This window comes from Anguilla anguilla, chromosome 10, assembly GCF_013347855.1.
Source record: "Anguilla anguilla isolate fAngAng1 chromosome 10, fAngAng1.pri, whole genome shotgun sequence".
Taxonomy (NCBI): Eukaryota; Metazoa; Chordata; class Actinopteri; order Anguilliformes; family Anguillidae; genus Anguilla; species Anguilla anguilla.
In genome coordinates, this window is record NC_049210.1 from 43,200,111 (window position 1) to 43,219,555 (window position 19,445).

Sequence of the window (19,445 nt, forward strand, 5' to 3'; positions counted from 1 at the left end):
CATTTTTCTCCAGGCTGGTAATTAGCGCACATAATTATTTGAGAAGAGCGGGGATGAAACTGGCCTAGCGTAAACAAAGCGGGAGAACCCTGGATCAAACCGCAAATATCATTAGCTTAGCCGCGCGCTCGCATCCGCATTCATATTCACATTTAATCATTTAACGGTCGCTCTTATCCAGAGTCATTTACTAAAGCGCGTGGAAAACGGTTTCTAAGAGCAGAGACAATACCTCAGTAGTTACCAACCATTATATGAGTCACTAAATAAACCTATAGCACAAGGAAATTAAATATTAAATTTTAAATGTGCTTTAAGTAGCAAACGGATTTCAGGGATTACGATGTTAAGAGTACATCGTAATTGGGTATTCTCCCTGGAATAAACAGCTGTAACGGCATTTTACGCCTTTTTTCCACCGACTTTCTGACAGTAACCATCCCCACTCCAACAGCTCTGTAATACCCCGGTGCATTCTGGGGAAAAAAAGATGAATTAAATTCTGAATTGCATCCAAAGCAACTGGACAGGTTATAAAGTCACAGGGGGAAAAATAATTTTTAAAAAAACATTCTTATGAATTGATTTCAACAGAAACGTTGTGTCAAGCGTTAACTACCTGTCTGTAGATAAGAGGCAAGCTAAATCATACACCTGCTCCATGTAGCTAACAAGCTAGCTACAGCTTGCTAATTAGGCTACCTCATGTTTACTCTCCCATCTTTTCATACAAAAACTAACAGAGTACAGATGGATCCAATCAGGACCACATGTGCTCCATTACAAATGCACTCTGTAAGAGCTGTTTTAACACTGAACGTTTTGCTGTGTAGTTAGCGAACGCATGTTCTTTAAGACAAGGACAAGTCAAAAGCATTTCACGTGTTGTGCATTGACTTGCTGTACAGATTCACCCTCGGAATTTGATTGTCATGCATAAGTTTAATAAATATACTTTGTGGAAGAACACTACAGAACGACAGACAGCGAATCAAACCCAGTCTGTACATACTAGAACGAGAATGGGATTAGGAATTGTGCTTTTGAAGACTGCTAATGGTTAAATGCAGATTCATGACTGCAGAATAAAGGTCTTGCAGGCTGATAGGGTTTATTATGAGACATCTGTTAGGACTAAGGCCTTGCACTGTAATAGACGCTATTAGAGTGTGTTTGCATGACAGCAGTCTCTGTGGGTTTAATGCTTCGTTTAATCTGAGCATCACTGCTGGAGCTCCTCAGGCAGAATACGGACAGAAAGAAGCTCTCGGACAAACGGAAAAGCTTTTCTCTTTCTTTTTTTTTTACTTTCACCCACTGACACAAACCCTCTGCAGCTTACTTGCCTTAAGAAATTCACCCTACAGTTTACCTGCATGGATAAAATCATTCTGCAGCACACCTCAATGAACAAAGTCAGTCTGCAGTTTACCTGCATGGATAAAATCATTCTGCAGCACACCTCAATGAACAAAAACATTCTGCAGTTTACCTGCATGAACAAAATCACTCTGCCAGCCCAACTGTCCAGTCATAACGGAAGAAACTGAAACTGAAAGGCAACATGCATGACCTGTCATCACAGGGAACACACACACACACATATGACCTGTCATCACAGGGAACACACACACATGCATGACCTGTCATCACAGGGAACACACACACATGCATGACCTGTCATCACAGGGAACACACACACACACACATATGACCTGTCATCACGGGGAACACACACACACACACACATATGACCTGTCATCACAGGGAACACACACACACACATATGACCTGTCATCACAGGGAACACACACACACACATATGACCTGTCATCGCAGGGAACACACACACACACACACACACACACACACATACATGACCTGTCATCACGGGATCAAACACACACACACGACCTGTCATCATGCGGAACACACACACACACACACATACATGACCTGTCACCATGGGATCAAATGCACACACGCATGACCTGTCATCACAAGAACACACACACGCATGACCTGCTATCACAGGAACACACACACACATATACATGACCTGTCATCACGGGATCAAACACACAGACACGACCTGTCATCACAAGAACACACACACGCATGACCTGCTATCACAGGAACACACACACACGCATGACCTGTCATCACGGGATCAAATACACAGGTGCCCGGTCTGGCAAAAGCGTCGGACTTGGTGACAGCGAGGCTAGCGCGGAATTCCAGTTCAAGGCCCCCGACTACCGCATATACATCACTGCCACCGCCGAGGCCCCGCCCCCCCAAAAACCTCGCTCATGAATATTGGAACACCCAGAATGACAGATCTCTGAGTTAGCGACCACGGGCCCGGGGATAATCAACTTCCCAGCATGCAGGATACCCTGCTCCTCGTTTGCATTGCTAATTACCGGGCCGCGGTTACGGAAACCCGAACCCACTCATTTTTCAATATTTTGTCATTTATCTCACACGTGCATTTACTTTCAAGGATAATAAAAAAACAGCATTATCCACTATTTCTAGTGGATTCCATAGGCTATAGAATATGAAATAGTGGATTTCATATATATATATGTGTGTGGACATACAGCATATTCATGTGTGCTACAATTCTATAAAATGTGCATAAACTTTATGTGTTATTGATTATATTAAGGGTAAAATATGAAATATTAGGCTTTTTCAATATTAACGATGTCATTGCAAAAAGCAATTCTGTCCAAAAAAAATCGCTGTTGGGTATCAGCTCCCTTGATTAACTTGGATTTTGAGAGTAAATATGTGAGAATGTGCGAGTTTTAAAATGATCTTGTGTTTCTGTTACTCATCTGCGTTTTTAAATATATTGTTTTGGACATCCCGGCTTAATGGCGGGGTTGCGCGGCATCGCTGATGTGTCTCCGGTATGTTCCATTAGACTAAATGCCGAAGTAATGCGTTGTTCCAACACAAAAGTTTGGTGTCGGTGTAGCAGCTGGTGCCCCGCCGCCAGGACACGCATGAATCCGGCTCCCGCGACGCGGCGCGTGCTGTTTGACGGATATCGCTAACGTACCTTATATTCATGAATTCCGCTCTTAATACCGCGGTTTAACTCTGCCTCGCGAGGGGGGGGCGCCGCTTCCCAAAACCCTCAATCATCTTCACCAACCACCCCCGCCCCCACCTCCCATCCGAGTACGAAGATTTGAACAGGCTTTTATGGACGCTGACGGGTGAAGCTGGAATTGGGGTTTTCAATCAATCTTCAGTCCTGACGACTGCTTTCTGACGGTCAGACAGACCTTTACTAAAGGTTCGGTTATCTCTCGTGCAAACACGTGATCAGATTTTCAGCGGCGTCACTTTAATGTCCGTTGTTCACACTGGGAGACCTTGGGATGGTCGAGAAATTTAAAAAATACTTAAAAATACTTACAACAATAACAACAATATTCTTCACCCATTCATAGCTGAAATGATTAACAATATTTTTTTCACATTTTTAATGAGGAGAATTCCTCTTAACACAATCTATCTGGAGAACACCATTATTAACTTCATAAAATCATTTCACTTCATGACTTTCAATTCAAGATGGTGTATATTTTGTCAGAAATTATAAGTCTATTTTAAGCTTAAATATATGAACACAAATTCACAGAACGTATGAAATGTTCTTAAGAACCAGTATGTAAGACAGAAATATAAGAAACACCTTTTTTCTCAGATTAAAGTTTTCTGGAAAGTTGATGTCAAAACTTTCTTCCTTCAGTTAAAGTACAGCAATATCAGCGTGGCAGCAGCACCATAAAAATTCATTTCCTAAAAATACTACACCCTACACACCATCACAGGGGGACAGTCAGAAGTCTGCTCGGGAAAACGATGCGATGTTTGGAAGATAGTTTAATTAACCAAACAGAGCAGCACAATCTTCAGTGAGAGCGTCTCTGCACTTAATTAAGCATGTGAGGGGGGGGGGGGGGAGTACGCCAGGGTCTCCCAGATGGCAAATAACCAACTAAATCACTGCGAAGAGAAGTGAAAATCGCTGTTTGTTTTCCGAAAGTTGATCGCAACAAGTCAATTTTTAAAAAATGAAAAGAAAATAAAACCTCACACTTTGAAAATGACACTTTAGCACGGAGCCGTCTCAAAACTTATGTGTCTAACTTAGCCTCGTTCTCTTTTCACAGAGCTATAAGGAGCACGTCCACGTTCGGGAACAATGCTCAGCTTCTACCTGGCTCCTTGGAAGACCACACTTAGAGGCGGTGATGTTTGACCAACTCCTGCTATTGTGATGTCATTGTGATGTCGTCAATGTGCCGAGCCACCTTGTGCATCTGGACTTCAAATGGACAGGTAGAACACGGGAGTGTTTACAAATGCCCAAACAACATGATAAAAACACATCCATATAATATTTTTTGTATATTATACTTTATATATTTTTATGGTGGGACATACCCTTGGTTTATTTACTTGGCGGAGTCTCAAATCAGGGGACTTAACCTGAATGGCTGAAGGTCCCGTTTTCCTGTCAGGACACAGTGTTAGAACAGCAGAGCCGAATAAGGGACTGAAACCTGCATCCTTCTGTTTGACATGACTCGACTGGCTGCCCCAAACCCCACCCACACGTCCCGTCACATCTGCACAGGTAACACGCAGGTAACGGCAGCGGAAGCTCAGCTCCACCTGGCTGTCTGGCTTCTCCCTCTGCCAAAACTACAGTCAGCTTTACAAAAATCCATCCGTAACAGCTCTTTCATCAACACCCCCCCTTCCACACACACGCACACACACACACACACACACCACCCGATTACGCCTTAATTGAAACTAATTTATTTAGTTTTTGAGAAGCATTTAAAACGGCCCCCTAAAATGATGTACTTATTACTTTGTTATTCTCAAACACAATTAAAAAATAATATATAAATATATACATACCGCAAATGACGTGCATATAACGGATTCATTTGAGCCCATTGCACCTCATTAGTTCCCCACCACGGAAGCTGAAATCTTGCCACTAGAAGAGGACCCCTTTGGCGATTTATTTTATAAGAAATCTCTAATGGCCTCTCTGCTTAGCCTGGTAAAATATGCTCCTCAGTCCAGACGGTGCAGCCACCGAAATGAATGGTTATTTATTCGCTAAACGAGGACCCCATGGTTAATGTTCCTTGGACGTAAGGTAGCATCCCTGCAGCTGTATACATCATTTATTTTACACATACCCTAATATCTCACGCTGGGCAACGGGGGAGAAAAATGGCTTTGAACGAGATAAAAAAAAAAAAAAGAAGAAAAAAAAACGAAAAAAAGAAAAGAAAGAAAGGAAAAAAAAGGCATTAGAAGTTACGGCAGGAGCGGCTGGCGGGATGAGAGCGCGAGCGAGGAGAGAGAGAACGACGCGGAAAGCCCGCCGCGGCTCGGGCTAGAGGGCGGCGCACGGACGCGGCCCTCGAGCGCCGGCGAGGCCACTTCGGCGTTCCCGCTCTTTTCCCGCGCGCGCCGCCGTTTACACACGGGCCCTGTGAGCTGGGCGGGCCTAATTATTCACCTGCCAATCTGCTGTGAATTGATCGTGAGACTCGTCTCCGTTATGATTGGTGACTCAACGCAAACTCACAACCCACCCAGAACTCTCTTACAACTAGAATACAGTGGATGACCACAAGATGGCATCATTTTCTATCCACACATAAACACTAACGCTAAGACCAGATGCAGAATCAGCCCTTGACCCTGTCCAGACCAGACCAGACCAGACCAGATCAGGCCAGACTGAACCAGATCCGACCATACATTCCAGAGTAAAGTGTTGTGTCTGTGTTCAGGCTCCGTGGAAACACTGACACTCACCTCCAGGTCCACTGACACTGTGCTCACAGACACTTTGATGTCTCCATCAGAGAGTTCCTTCAGCTCTTTCAACAACATCTGATCCAGGCTTGAACCTGCAAAAAAAATATACAAATCACCCCACAGATGCACATACACACACACACACAAACACACACACACATACATGCATGTGCACGCATGCACACACACATACACACACGCACAGATAGACAAAGACACACACACACACACACACGTACACACACACACATACAGACAAACGCATACACACACACACACACGCATAGACAAACACACGCGCACATATTATTAATTTAAGGTGACGCTTAAGGCATAGACTGGCTGCCATTATGTGACAGGTGGACAGGGTGGAACGTTTATTGAGTGTTTTTGACTGGTGACGGGAACAGTGCCATGTTCTGTGAGTGTCAGGTATGATGTCGTTACCTTGCAGCCCCTCCTGTTGGGCAGGGGCATTCTGTATGACATCACAATGGGAGGGGCAGCTGTCCACCAGGGCTCTGAGGAGCTCTTCGTGGTCCGGCAGGGGGTGGCCATCTTGGGAGGGGGTCTTGGCTGACTCCAGCATTAAAGCCACTGCACCAAGGAAATGAAGAACCATAAACACACACACATACACACACACACTAATTATGCACACACACACACACACACACACACACAGCCTGTTTCAGTCCTGCCAATCCTGCACTGTTATCAGACTGTTGGACTGAGCCTGTGGTTTCTTCGCTGTCGTTGGTTTAATGTATTTTAATGCTCATTAGGGTAGCTCTGTCCTTGTTCATATAACTTAGTTTAGTGTTCAATAGGGTAATTCACACTTTTGACAATGGAATCTTGCACTTGCTGTCTCTCTTGAGAATATACTTCCCTCCTGTAGAGAATTACTGCACTTCGATCCTGGATCCTTGCTATTGTGTTTGCACTGTTGCACAGTGTCTCTGGATGAGTGTCAGCTGAATACTAGTGAGGTAATGTTAAAATGTTTTCCAAGATAATAAAATAATAATGCATTCGATTCATATTCAGATTTCTGTAACCAAGGATAAGATAAAGCCGAGTTCTCTGGCTGTCGTATTTGTAAAACACTGGATCTGCAGAAGTATGGCAGTTAACGTTTTACATATATTTCCACAGTCAATTTAAATTCAAAAATAAAAAGGAGATCACTGCACTTTTTAGCAGTGGACACAGGAACTGCTATGACAGTCAATGTCAAATCCTTTCAATTCAGTCACCTCAGGAAAATAACTTAAATTATTTGAATTCAGTTGAATGAAATCCTTCACACCACAAAATTTAAATAATAAACTGGCTGAATTGAAATAGGATTGACCACAAACCCAAGCTGTTGTCACTGAAATACGTTGTGGGTGGAGACGCGCATCAATCACACGCTTCTCTGACGGGCAGCACGTTTACGGTTTCGCTGCTAGCTAGCGTGCGTTTGTTTATGGTTTCGCTGCTAGCTAGCGTGCGTTTGTTTACGGTTTCGCGGCTAGCTAGCGTGCGTTTGTTTACGGTTTCGCCGCTAGCTAGCGTGCGTTTGTTTACGGTTTTGCCGCTAACTAGCGTGCGTTTGTTTACGGTTTCGCCGCTAACTAGCGTGCGTTTGTTTACGGTTTCGCCGCTAACTAGCGTGCGTTTGTTTACGGTTTCGCTGCTAGCTAGCGTGCATTTGTTTACCGTTTCGCCGCTAGCTAGCGTGTGTTTGTTTACCGTTTCGCCGCTAGCTAGCATGCGTTTGTTTACGGTTTTGCTGCTAGCTAGTGTGTGTTTGTTTACGCGTGCCGTGCGTTCCGTGTGTGTGAGGCTCCTCTATCTGAGCGAGCGAGCGCGTGTTATGGCCTCATACATCATTTCACCTGCGACGGGAGAGCGGCGGATACATTCGCCTCTGTGTGTTTTAAATGACAAACAAGCCGTCCGCGGCAGAGAAGGGGGGGGCACCGAGATCCCCCCCTACAACCCCCACCCCCCCCCAGCTGGGAAACACATGGCAAATACAGACTGGCTGCTGGTCTGAGACACTATGTGTGTGGATGTATGTTAGCGTAGCAGCATGTTAGCATAACAAGAGTGAATACAGATTGGCTACTGGTCAGTGGCACTGTGTGTGGATGTACGTTAGCGTAGCAGCATGATAGCATTACCTGATAGAATACAGACTGGCTATAAGTTAGTATACAAGAATATTACTGACATTTCAGCAGAATTGACCCCCCAATTACAGTGTGTGGCAGTGTGTTAGTGCGTCTGCGTGGAGCCAATAATGACCTCTGACCTCTGAGAGCCAATTTAGTTTCCCTCCCATTTTTCCCCGGGTGCAAGCAGACGCTCTCGGGTCGGTCGCTCTGCAAAAGGCACGAGTTTCTCACTCTTAAGTGAAGTCAGAGGGCACCCTGCTCTCTTTCCCCCCCCCCTCTCCCCAGTCTAGCGGGTGGGGCTGCGTGTCAGGCATGGCAGTTCCGTAAAGCCCCATTACTCCCGTGAGGGGGGGGGGGGGGGGGGGGGTTTGGGGGGTTTTGGCTCCTCACCTCTCAGGAGCTCAGCCAGCGGTGGAGTGAGCTGCTCTGGTGCCTCTTGAAGAATCTCCCTGGCGACCATTGCCGTCGACGACGCCCCCAACCCGCCTCCCCGGCGCTCGGAGCGATTGATCACTCTGACAACGCTGGATGAGAGGGCCCCATCCTCCTTACTGGAGAGAGAGAGAAAGGAGGGAGGGGGGAGAGAGAGAGAGGGACAGAGAAAGCGAGGAGGAGAAGGCAGCAAATTGATAAAAATCTACATAAAGCTTGGGCAGAGCCCTTGGGCAAAGGAACTGTCAGAGCGAGCCCCCCCCCCCCCCCCCCCCCGCCCCCCCCCCCCCCCCCCCCCCCGCCTCAGCTATTACCGCCATTCTTCTGCGGCTTGTTCATCCGCCCACCGCCAGCTGGGATCCGCCATCTCATTTCCACTGGAATCCCAGTAATGCTGTACCTACTTTTCCAGCCGGGTGGACTCAGAGAGACACAGAGAGAGGGGGGGGGGGGCCCCCAAACCTGCTCCGCCCCGACCCGTACCCTGCCCCACCCCTGCCCAGCCTGGCTCTGCTCAGGTGTGTGTGTATCTCGGGTGTGCGAGGGTACCTGTTGAGCAGGGTGAGGGAGAGCTTCCCTGCGGCGTGGAGCTGCGGCAGGTCGATGTCGTCCCTCCAGAGCAGGGAGGACTCCGACACGCCCAGCCGCTGCAGGAAGTTCCGCGTCTCGTCCGGGACACGAGCTTCACCTCGACGCTGCCCCAGCAACGGCACGCACACACAGTCTGCCGGCTCCTTCTGAAACACACACACACACACACACACGCAGGTCAACACACACACACACACTCAGGACAACACACACACACACAGTCTGCCGGCTCCTTCTGAAACACACACACACACACAAACTCAGGACAACACACACACACAGCCTATCGGCTCCTTCTGAAACACACACACACACACACACACACACACACAGTCTGCTGGCTCCTTCTGAAACACACACACACACACACACACTCAGGTCAACACACACACACACAAGCACACGCACAGCCTATGGGCTCCTGCTGAAACACACACACACACACACACACACACACACACACGCACGCACACACACACACACACACACACACACACACACACACTCAGGTCAACACACACACACACAAGCACACGCACAGCCTATGGGCTCCTGCTGAAACACACACACGCAGACACACACGCACACACACACACACACACACACGCACTACCTGGCTGAGGTAATAGGCGTAGCCCAGTGTTGAAGCTACACAGGTGACGTCGGCCTCTCCTCCACCCAGAACCCCATGGACACTGGACCACAGAGACTCTGACACCTGTGAATAAAGCAGGAAGGAATTATATCCACTCTAGATGTCCAAAGCACTATAGGCAGGAGCAGTCTCATGGACCACATCTCATAATTTGACTGTACAGGATCCATACACCAGCAAATGCACTGTCAGTATCATTAATTCATTCAACAGAATGTAAATTCTTTTAGCAGAACTTAGCCGCCCCCCCCCCCCCCCCATCCCCCCCATCCCCCTTATCCCCCATATCATAGAGGGACACATCCCCCCTCCCCAGAGTGTGAATCCAGAGAGTTTCTGCCCCCCAGCGAACAGATCCCCCCCACCGCCCCCCTCACCCCCCCCCCCCCCCCCCCATACAAGCAGGCCAGGCCAGTAGGGGGCGACAAGCTCATGGGGAGAATTACAATAAAAACAAAGTGTTGATACTTCTAATTGAGGGGCTGCACTCCGTGTATTCCAAAGACAAAGATATTAAAGCCACATGCCGGATCGCCGGTAGGGACGTGCCGAGCATTCTGGGTAATTACCAGTGCTGAGAATCCATCAGCTCTAATGCCCGTCTGACTGTCACCAGAGGGGTAAATACACCACCGAACCCCTGTTTTTCTTTCTTTCTTTTCTTTTTTTTTTTTTTTTTAACAAATAAGGAGAAAGACAACAAAGAAAAAAGAAATGAGAAGCGGTTTTAATGTCTTTAAAAACAGGGTTCGGGATTGGAGTCGGGTTATAAGGGTTAGATTTGGGGTTCAGGGCTGGGAGTCGGGGTTCAGGGCTTGGAGTCGGGGTTCAGGGCTTGGAGTCGGGGTTCAGGGCTGTTCTTCTCTCTGTAAGATGGGACTCGCCTCCTCAGCTAATGTTGGCAGATGAGATGCATAAAGGCTATAACCCCCCCCCCCCCCCCCCCCCCCCCCCCTGCCCCCGCCTCCCCATTCCACACTACATCTGCAAATCATCCTGAGGGCAAGGCTGGAAGGAAAGGGAAATTAAATAAGGTTCATGCTCTTTAAAAGAAGGCTTGTGCTGTCCGTGGAAAACATGTCTCCTGTCACGCAATTTCTGGGGGCAGTGTGTGCGTAAGCTGACGGGGTTCTACACACAATTTTAACGCATCGGGCGTTTTAATATCGCTCTGTTATGACACCCGGCATAAATCGTAATATCATGCGACAGATGCATCTGAGATACGATGGTGCATAAATGAACCATTGTGTGATGAATGTTCGTGTTGATGATATGGAGATACAGTAATGTTGGAATCAGGAAACTGCAAACAAGGGGGGGGTGACCCTCGTGTGGGAGGTGGGTTGGGGGGAGGGGGGTGGTGGGCATTGAGCACAATCGCATCCATTGGTCCCAGTTTTCTGTATCACCCCAGGGGTGATAAAGCCGGACTGAACACCAGGGGGGCCTTTTGAAGTAGTTCTTCAGAAACAGAAAGTCCTGGAAGCTAGCTGGGGTGTGGCTAGCACTTAACGTTAGCGGAGCTAAAAGCCCCTCTGCATAAACAGTGACTCACGGTAGAGATACGTGATCGCGGCATTACAGCCCCAGCGCATCAGTGTGTGCCAGGCTTAAATAAAGGAGTCGCATACAGATTGAGAGAGGGGGGGGGGGAAGAAAGAGGGGGGAGAGAGAGAGAGAGAGAGACAAGAGAGAGAGGAGGGAGAGAGAGAGAGGGAGGGGAAGAAAGAGTGGGAGAGAGAGGCAGAGACAGAGACAAGAGAGATAGAGGAGGGAGTGGGGAGAGAAAGACAAAGACACAACAAGAGAGATAGACAGAGAGAGAGGAGAGAGAGAGAGACCAAGAACAAGAGAGAGAGGGGAGAGAGACAGATAGACAGAAAGAGAAGGAAAGAATCAGGGGAATGGGGTGAGACAGGAGTACAGCGCAGGTCCAACACAACTCAACATCTAAATCACTGAACTAGCCAGCATGGTGGGAACATCTGTAGCCCCTGACCTCAATACAAATCGTAAATAAATTCAACTTCTGCTCTACGCAGCTGATCTGGTACTGTTGTCACCCACAGAGCAGGGTTTTCCCACAGAACCTGGATCTGCTTGAGTTGTACTGCCAAACCTGGGCCCTGGCACAAAACAAAAAACACCTAATTTTCCAAAAGGATCCAGGGAAGCAGATACAATTTTACATCAGGAACACAACATAAGACAAATTCCCATTTACATTCCCATCAGAATTGGCATACATACATACAACAGAAAGCAGCACTTACTCAGATGTAACTACTTCATCTGTACGTCTCCAACTCGCCTCAGTGTTTACCCTGTATAATCAGCCCCCCCCCCTCCCCCTGCATCCCCCAAACCTCTGCTGAGGAGACCAGTCTGACATACCAACCCAGAAAAGGTCATGTGATGCAAATGAGGTAAACACAGACGGTCATGTGGGGTGAGGGGTGGGGGGGTGGGGTGGGCTGACGAAAGGTGAAGGTGCCCAGTCCCACAAAACACCCCCGCATGGTTACCAACAGCAACCTGGTAAACTGGAGAAGCTCAGCAACCTCCGTCAGTCACTCCCGGACATTATTATAATTTCTGCTGGTCGGAACCACAATCTGAACAACCTCCTACAGGCCAGGGATACACAACAGCAACACCTCCAGTCTGGAGCAGCAGATCCGAGTATCCCCACCGCAGAGTCCTCCCCAGCGGCTCAGCGGATAAACGATCTCTCTCCGCCAGCTGCTACAGGTTGGAGCCGCGGCTCCTCGTCAGTAGACTGAGATGGGGGTTCAGAAAACTGGGGGGCTCAAAGTGGCTTGACACATCAGGGGGCAGGGTGGGGCTCCTGTGCCTCCAGAGCGATTCCGAACGCTCTTCTTTTCTCTGTCCCGTATCTGTGTCGGGGCATGGGGGCAGGTGGGCCTGGCCCAGGCCAGAGGCCCCAAACGATTGGGGCACTGAGCAGCGCTGCAGTCCAGTACCAGTCATTACCCCATTAAGCCCCGCCCGTCAGAGGGCTCCATTAATGGCGGATCGAATATCCGTTCCGGCCTTTTCGTTAGCATGCGCCGCCGCGGCTCGCTCTCCCCTCTCTGATGACTCAGCTAATAATGTAATGCGTTTCCCATAAAGCCCTTCTGCAGAGATTTATCTCGCTGGCACACGGCGGCGGTGGCGGCGATGGCGGCGGCGCTCCAGCCAATGGAGCGCTGGAACAGGGCGTACCCTGGGTTGCGTCGCGTCGCCTCAAGTTTTTTTTTCCGCGAGCCGCTGGATGCGCCGTCAGGAGGGACACGGAGGGTTCGCGAGATGATCGCTCGCTTCTCCTCCTCTTCTCCCCCCCCCCCCCCCCCCCCCGCCCCCCCCTCCCCAAAGCTCCCAGGGCACAAATTTAATTTGGCCTCATCAGATTATCCCCGTCGCTATGACAACGGGCGAAAAGGAGAGCGAAGGTGGGGCGTCGACCCCATCCCACCTAGCGAGTCGTTCATCGGGGGGGCCATAACGTCCTGTCGATCAAGAGTAACTTGGCCAAGGAGGCGGAGCCAGAACAGAGTCGGTGCCCACAGCCCCTGGTTCTGTCTGCTGGTTTGGTTCCGAGTGTGGATCTTAGAGTTTACCACACCGGGCCTGAGATCTGGCCATGCCGAACAGAGTCCAGCCAATCAAAATTATGGTATCTAATTACAAATGCTTCCAATGAAACGCAACTAATCTAATTACAACTAAATTAACCTAGAGTTGTCTGTTCACAAATCTAATGACAACTGATCAGAAATGTGATCACAAATAATCACAAGTAATCATGAAGGTACAAGTCCAATGAATATACTGGTCCAAACTCTGGTTTCTCTCTTTCTCTTTGTCAGTCACTTACTAACCATCTCTCTCTCCTTACTCGCTCAGTCACTCTCCCAGTCTCTTGCTCTCTTAGGCCAGCTGTTTATCAGAAAATGGCTCTCTGTTATTGCATTATTGTAACCTGATTCTTCCATAAAACCATTGATTCCTCCGGGAGGGACGCACTCTACCCTCCACTTCCTCTCTGCACTGTGTATCCCAGCATTCCCAGTGGATACATACCCCCAGCACTACATTTCCCAGCATTCCCAGTATGCACAGGTCCCCAGGAGACAGGCCTGCCAGTATGCAGCAAACTGGCGTACTGATCTGCACAACCCCCCCCTCCCCTCCCCCAGGTAAACACCAAATGCAGATGTGAAAGGTGCCTGTAAATGACATCACAGAGTGGGTGGAGACAGGTGCCTGATTGACAGACAGCAATTCAGCCAGTGACAGGGATTTGCTGGAGCTGTAGGATGATGTTCATGATGCAAAGGCAGAGTGACCTCACTTGGGAAGGTCACCCCGAATACAACGCCCAAAAAAGGGCACAGCCCATCCAGCGCAAGTGCGGCACTGAGCGCGCTCAGATCTAATTAAAGGGATGGAGGTGCTGGGATGCTGCCAGGTTGGCGGTGGGGTGGGGTGGGGTGGGCGTCCAAGTCAGCACAATCCCATGGTGCACTCTGTGACACCATGAGTCTCCAAAACAGGCCGCAAAAAACCTGCCACATAAAGCGCCCACCATACAGCACGCCTCATACCACATGCAAGACCACACCAAACGCGTCGCTCAACGTATGACACGTCTCAAGAAACACGCCTCACACGCATGCAGCAGTCGCAGCCATATCTACGAGCGTTCACTCTGCCACGTTCCCTGGCTGTGTCTAAATCCCCGTTGGCCTGGCCAAAGGTGCGCCATTTTATTTATCCGCTTGATTTTTTTTGTGATCATTAGCGAGATTTCGGTGCCTGGCAGAGGTGCCTGGCAGAGGTGCCCGGAGTGACTCAGAGTGACTCAGAGGGCCGTCCTGGCAGGAGCGTTTGGCACCGCTCGTATTTCAGAAGAGCGCAAGGACAGGGATACAGCACATCAGCCATAAAGGACAATAAAAAAACAGCTTTCAGGATATGAGCCTTTTTAAGCACTGGAGATATACTGCAGAAGGAAACACCTCCAGCTCAGGGGAACAGTAAATACTGAAGCACCCCAACACAGCCCAACGCCCTCCAACACTAAACTGCATGCCCCTAACCCCCCCCCACAGTGACCCAAAGCTACAGGAAGATGTACAGGATTTCTGGTCCTCAGCTGGAAAAACAAATCTCTAACCCAAGTCGTGACCGGCCAAACATGTTTTTCCCAAAATGGAAGGTGACTGTGCCCGGTCTTGCTTAGGCTGTGGTTATTCTTTCCCCTAAATCAAAATGGCAGCTCTGTCCTGACCACGCGTGCTGATGGACTCAAAGTAGGCTGTCTCAGAGGCCATCCGATGTATCCTAGCATCCTCTCTGCCTGAGAAACCAACTGCCTTCCAACGCTGGGTAATCACCCCTCTAATCGAGAAAATTAATATGTGAGAGAAGAGAGGCACTTTCCTAAACTGCCAATTATCATTATACAACTAAAGTTTTAATTGTCTTTTAATTAAAAGGGCCTAATTACGAACAGAGTCGGGGGGGAAATCTATGAAAATATCCACAAAGCAACCAACAGAAATTATGAGCTTTAATAGAAGGAGAGAAGAAAGGATAACATGGTGGGGTAGTTTATTCCCATAACCCTCAGCAATACAATGGGGATACAACGTGTGTGTGTGTGTGTGTGTGTGTGAAGTGTACCGTTTTTCAGTATCATTATGCACGGGGGCAAAGTAGAAACCTTCTCAGGATCTTCATGCAGGTTCCCTGAAGGACAGACTGCATTAGCACAGGAATGACATCCCCACAGTCACGATATCACCACAGTCACGACATCCCCACAGTCACAACATAACCACGGTCACGACATCACCACCATCACAACATAACCACGGTCACGACATCACCACAGTCACAACATAACCACGGTCACGACATCCCCACAGTCACAACATAACCACGGTCACGACATCACCACAGTCACAACATAACCACGGTCACAACATAACCACGGTCACGACATCACCCCCAATCACAACATAACCACGGTCACGACATCACCCCCAATCACAACATAACCACGGTCACAACATCACCCCCAATCATAACATCACCACAGTCACAATATCACCCCAATCATGACATCACCACAGTCACGACATCACCCCAATCACAACATCATCGCTGCCCCTTTCCTGAATTTCACCAATGGCAATTATGGGCCTGATACACCAGGGCAATTACATATAATATGCATTATGCAAGTCATTCCATTTCCCCAGCCATTGAGTGCCAGAAAGTGCAAGAGCCTGCATTTGAACTTACAGACCTATATAAAATCATACACATATTTATTGTCTATAATTAAAATGAGTATTAACAATTTATTCTCTGATTAGTTCATAACTTGCAAAAGACATCCACAAGGCAACAAAAGGTCACATTTTTCTTAATCTCCAATGAGAAAGAAAACATTTACACCAGCCCCCTGCCCAGTCTGCGATTGAAATATCAACGCCACCCCCCTTTTTGCAATTGTAATTTATGTTATGCTGTCAACACTGTTATGGCTAATGTTACCCCAGCTGCTTGTGCAGTCTGTAAGCTACTGTATATTCAACACGTCAAGTCACCACAGATGACCTGAAAACACGGAGGAAACACCGCATTGTCATGAACGCCAAGCAAACATAATGCATGTCCTCATATCACAATTGTGTTAGGACATACTGCGAATATGAACATACAACCTCGCCACATTTCACATTTTGTGATGACTTCCCCCGTGTAAATTATCTGATGCAATTTTTATAAATACATATTAGCATTTTTTTTTCTTGTATATTTATGTATTTAAATTTTGTATATTTTTATATTCATAGTACATTTCAGCCATGCAGTATTCAGGATGGTTGGTCTCTGATCGACTGTTTCCTTCTCGGCGGATGAATTATTAATTGAGGTGCATTTTAAAGAGGCAGCTGGTATTCGGCTGTGCGTGTGTGTCGATGTCAAAAACCCTGCATTGGCTCTATCGCAGCTCTCTCTCTCTCTCTCTCTCTCTCTCTCTCTCTCTGCCTGTCTCTGTCTCTCTCTCTCTCTCTGTCTCTCTCTCTATCTCTCCCTCTCTCTGCAATTCCTGCAGGCGGAACAGAGCTGTGTCTTGGGGAAAAAGCCTCTTGGCAGTGGAAATCAATTAGCCGGCCTGCCTTCCATTAGTACTGATAGGATTCCACACCAGCGCTGCGCTGAAGGGTCGGTCAGAGAGAGCAGCAGAACACAGCTTACGAGCACAAAGCCACTGTCCTCTGATGCAGCTCCACGTTTCTTTAACACACACACACACACACACACACACACACACTCACTCACAACACACATGCACTGCTTCTGCAGGTGTGAAATCACCCAGCAGTCACTGCTTCTGCAGGTGTGAAATCCCCCAGCAGCCACTGCTTCTGCGGGAGTGAAATCATCCAAGAGCCACTGCTTCAGCAGGTGTGAATTCACCCAGCAACCACTGCGTCTGTAGGTGCCAAATCACCCAGCAGCCACTGCTGCTGCAGATGTGAAATCTTCCAGCTAATGGCTCAAAGCCATGCTTTCTCCAGCAGGTCATTTTCACTCTGTGTGTGATTTAAAACCCACAACATGACAAACACACCTTGCAACAAATACACAACAAAAACACACACACACAGTTTCTCCAATTGACGCACCACCACACCCATTCACCCTGGTGGCCAATCAAACCAAAAGCCCTGACCAACTAACAGCCTATGATTAGTGAGAAACATGGAGACGATGACATCATACTGCCCAAGCCTTTTGTCTCTGAACAAGCAGCCTGTCAAACAAGCACTCCCTATACTTCAGTTTTTTACCTCCATTTCCATTCTGTGAAGCGAGCAGGATCTTTCCATCCCTGCAGAGAGTGGCAGAGACGCAGAAGCTGGTCCGCATTCGGTTGGGTAGTTAATGTTTAAGAAAATAATGAGCTGGTTTATGCATGGGTCAGCCAGGCTCGGGGCAAAGGCCTTATCACAGTGAGATCAGCGACAAACAACAAAATTTTTCCAGGAAATGGGGAATGTGTGCAGGGACAATGCAGGCCTGTTATATTCTAGGCAGAATAGCAAACAGGATTTAACGTGTAAAAGACTTCCTGTGTGCAAAATGCAGCAGCTATATAGAACCAGAGTACTGAATAAACCTTGTTTTTGAAGCGTTTGATGAGTACTCAGGAAAAGCGCAATGCAAACTGTCACTCGGGCCTGTTCTTACAAGAGATGTGAATTTAAGCTCAGAGCCCTGGCACACTTCTCATAATTCCCTGTCACCTGGGCCATTAATTTAAAAGTGGACCCTGGAGTGTTTTCACGTGAACTGCGTTCCCCCCTCTTCCCAGAGACAGGTGCAGAAGCAGCAGCATCTCTTGTACAGTACACAACCGGGGCAGTCTGAGTTTTAGAGCCCTTTCGTTCCAGAGAGGACGCAATGCTGAGACTCGTCAGTTTTCAGTAATACCGTTGTATTTGAAGAATAAATCTGAGTTGTCCTGCCCCACCCGTTAACTCTTTCTGTAGGCCTGCAACTAATAGCGTTATTACTAAGTGTCAATCAATGTTTTCCTGTTTTGCGTAAAGAACGGTGCAACTCAATGCGTCATTTTCAGTTGGTCAAAAAAGCGAAAGACAGAACCATTTCAGCATAGCCTACACAAATTGCGCCCAACTTCCAAGCGAAAAAATGCAAATGGTTTCAGCCAGTGTGTTAGCGCATCACTGTGTAAAATGCTAATGCTGTTAGTTTACAGATAGAACGCGCTATCTGCAGTCTAGTCAAATGTGATAACATGGCTAATACTTGTTGAAGGTGCAGTTCAGCGGGGACGCGTGAAGGTAATTTTTTTTCCGTGAATAGAATATAACATTTGTGACAGTGGACAAACTTGCCGTAATTTTCCACCCCGACGGTTCCACAGGTGGGGGGAACACGTCATGCATCTGGATGCTGGGGTCCCTGAACAGAATTTCGGTAGTAGCTACGTCATAATATCTAATGCCTGTCTCCGTCTGTTTCACTTACCAGCGCGGACCTGGTACGCAGTAAAAACTCCTCCATGTTGTGAAGTATCAGTGAGGAAAAGCCGCTGTCTCCATGAGTTGAGATGATCGTGTTTTTTTTTTTAAACCGCCGTCCCCCGCTGCGCTCGCTGCCGCACTGTAACTCCCATTCGCAGCCCTCGGTGTCTGCTGCCCCGAATATGGAGGTGGGTGTGTCAGGGAGCTCTCCGGGCGGGGGCGCGCTCGGTCCCGCGCGCTCCTTTTCTGGGACGCGCCAGCCAATGAGAAAAATGTATCCAGGTAGACAAAAAAAGGCCAGTCCGGCTCGAGTAACACCGCAACCATGGACAGCGCCCAGCGGCGACGGCTCGAGTGATGCAGGGCTCTGCAGTAGCCGCCTCGGAATCGCCGCGGCTCCAGATGTAATACGTCTGGGCGCAGCGCATCAAAGGGGGATCTTTTTTTGCGCGCGAGAGCCAGGATGTCCGGAACTAGAACGCGAATATAAAGACGAGTCACAGTTTAATAGCAGACGCGGATAGTAGCTTGGAGTTGATGGTGCTGTGATTTTTAAAAATGAGATTGTGGTGTAAAATAACAGGCAGCTGTCCCGGTATTGCCTGTGGTAAAATGCCCCGTCAGCATGAAATGTTTCCTTTGGAG

At 48.2% G+C, this 19,445-nt stretch overlaps 1 protein-coding gene across 5 annotated transcripts in view; it reads right to left on the minus strand.

Moving 5' to 3' along the window:
* Positions 1 to 19,002, minus strand: part of LOC118237393 (protein prune homolog 2-like) — a 57,884-nt gene extending 38,882 nt beyond the window's left edge. For 4 of the 5 annotated variants that reach the window (XM_035436051.1, XM_035436050.1, XM_035436048.1 and 1 more), the window contains exons 1-6: positions 18,805 to 19,001; positions 9,682 to 9,786; positions 9,027 to 9,214; positions 8,436 to 8,596; positions 6,325 to 6,474; positions 5,875 to 5,969 (exon numbers count right to left, since the gene is read on the minus strand). In XM_035436051.1, coding sequence (XP_035291942.1) covers positions 5,875 to 5,969; positions 6,325 to 6,474; positions 8,436 to 8,596; positions 9,027 to 9,214; positions 9,682 to 9,786; positions 18,805 to 18,840 — 735 coding nt within the window. In that variant the 5' untranslated portion in view covers positions 18,841 to 19,001. Of the gene's footprint in view, positions 1 to 5,874; positions 5,970 to 6,324; positions 6,475 to 8,435; positions 8,597 to 9,026; positions 9,215 to 9,681; positions 9,787 to 18,804 lie in introns of all 5 variants that reach the window. The other variant, XM_035436047.1, reaches the window with a different exon arrangement.
* Positions 19,003 to 19,445: the final 443 nt, after the last annotated feature.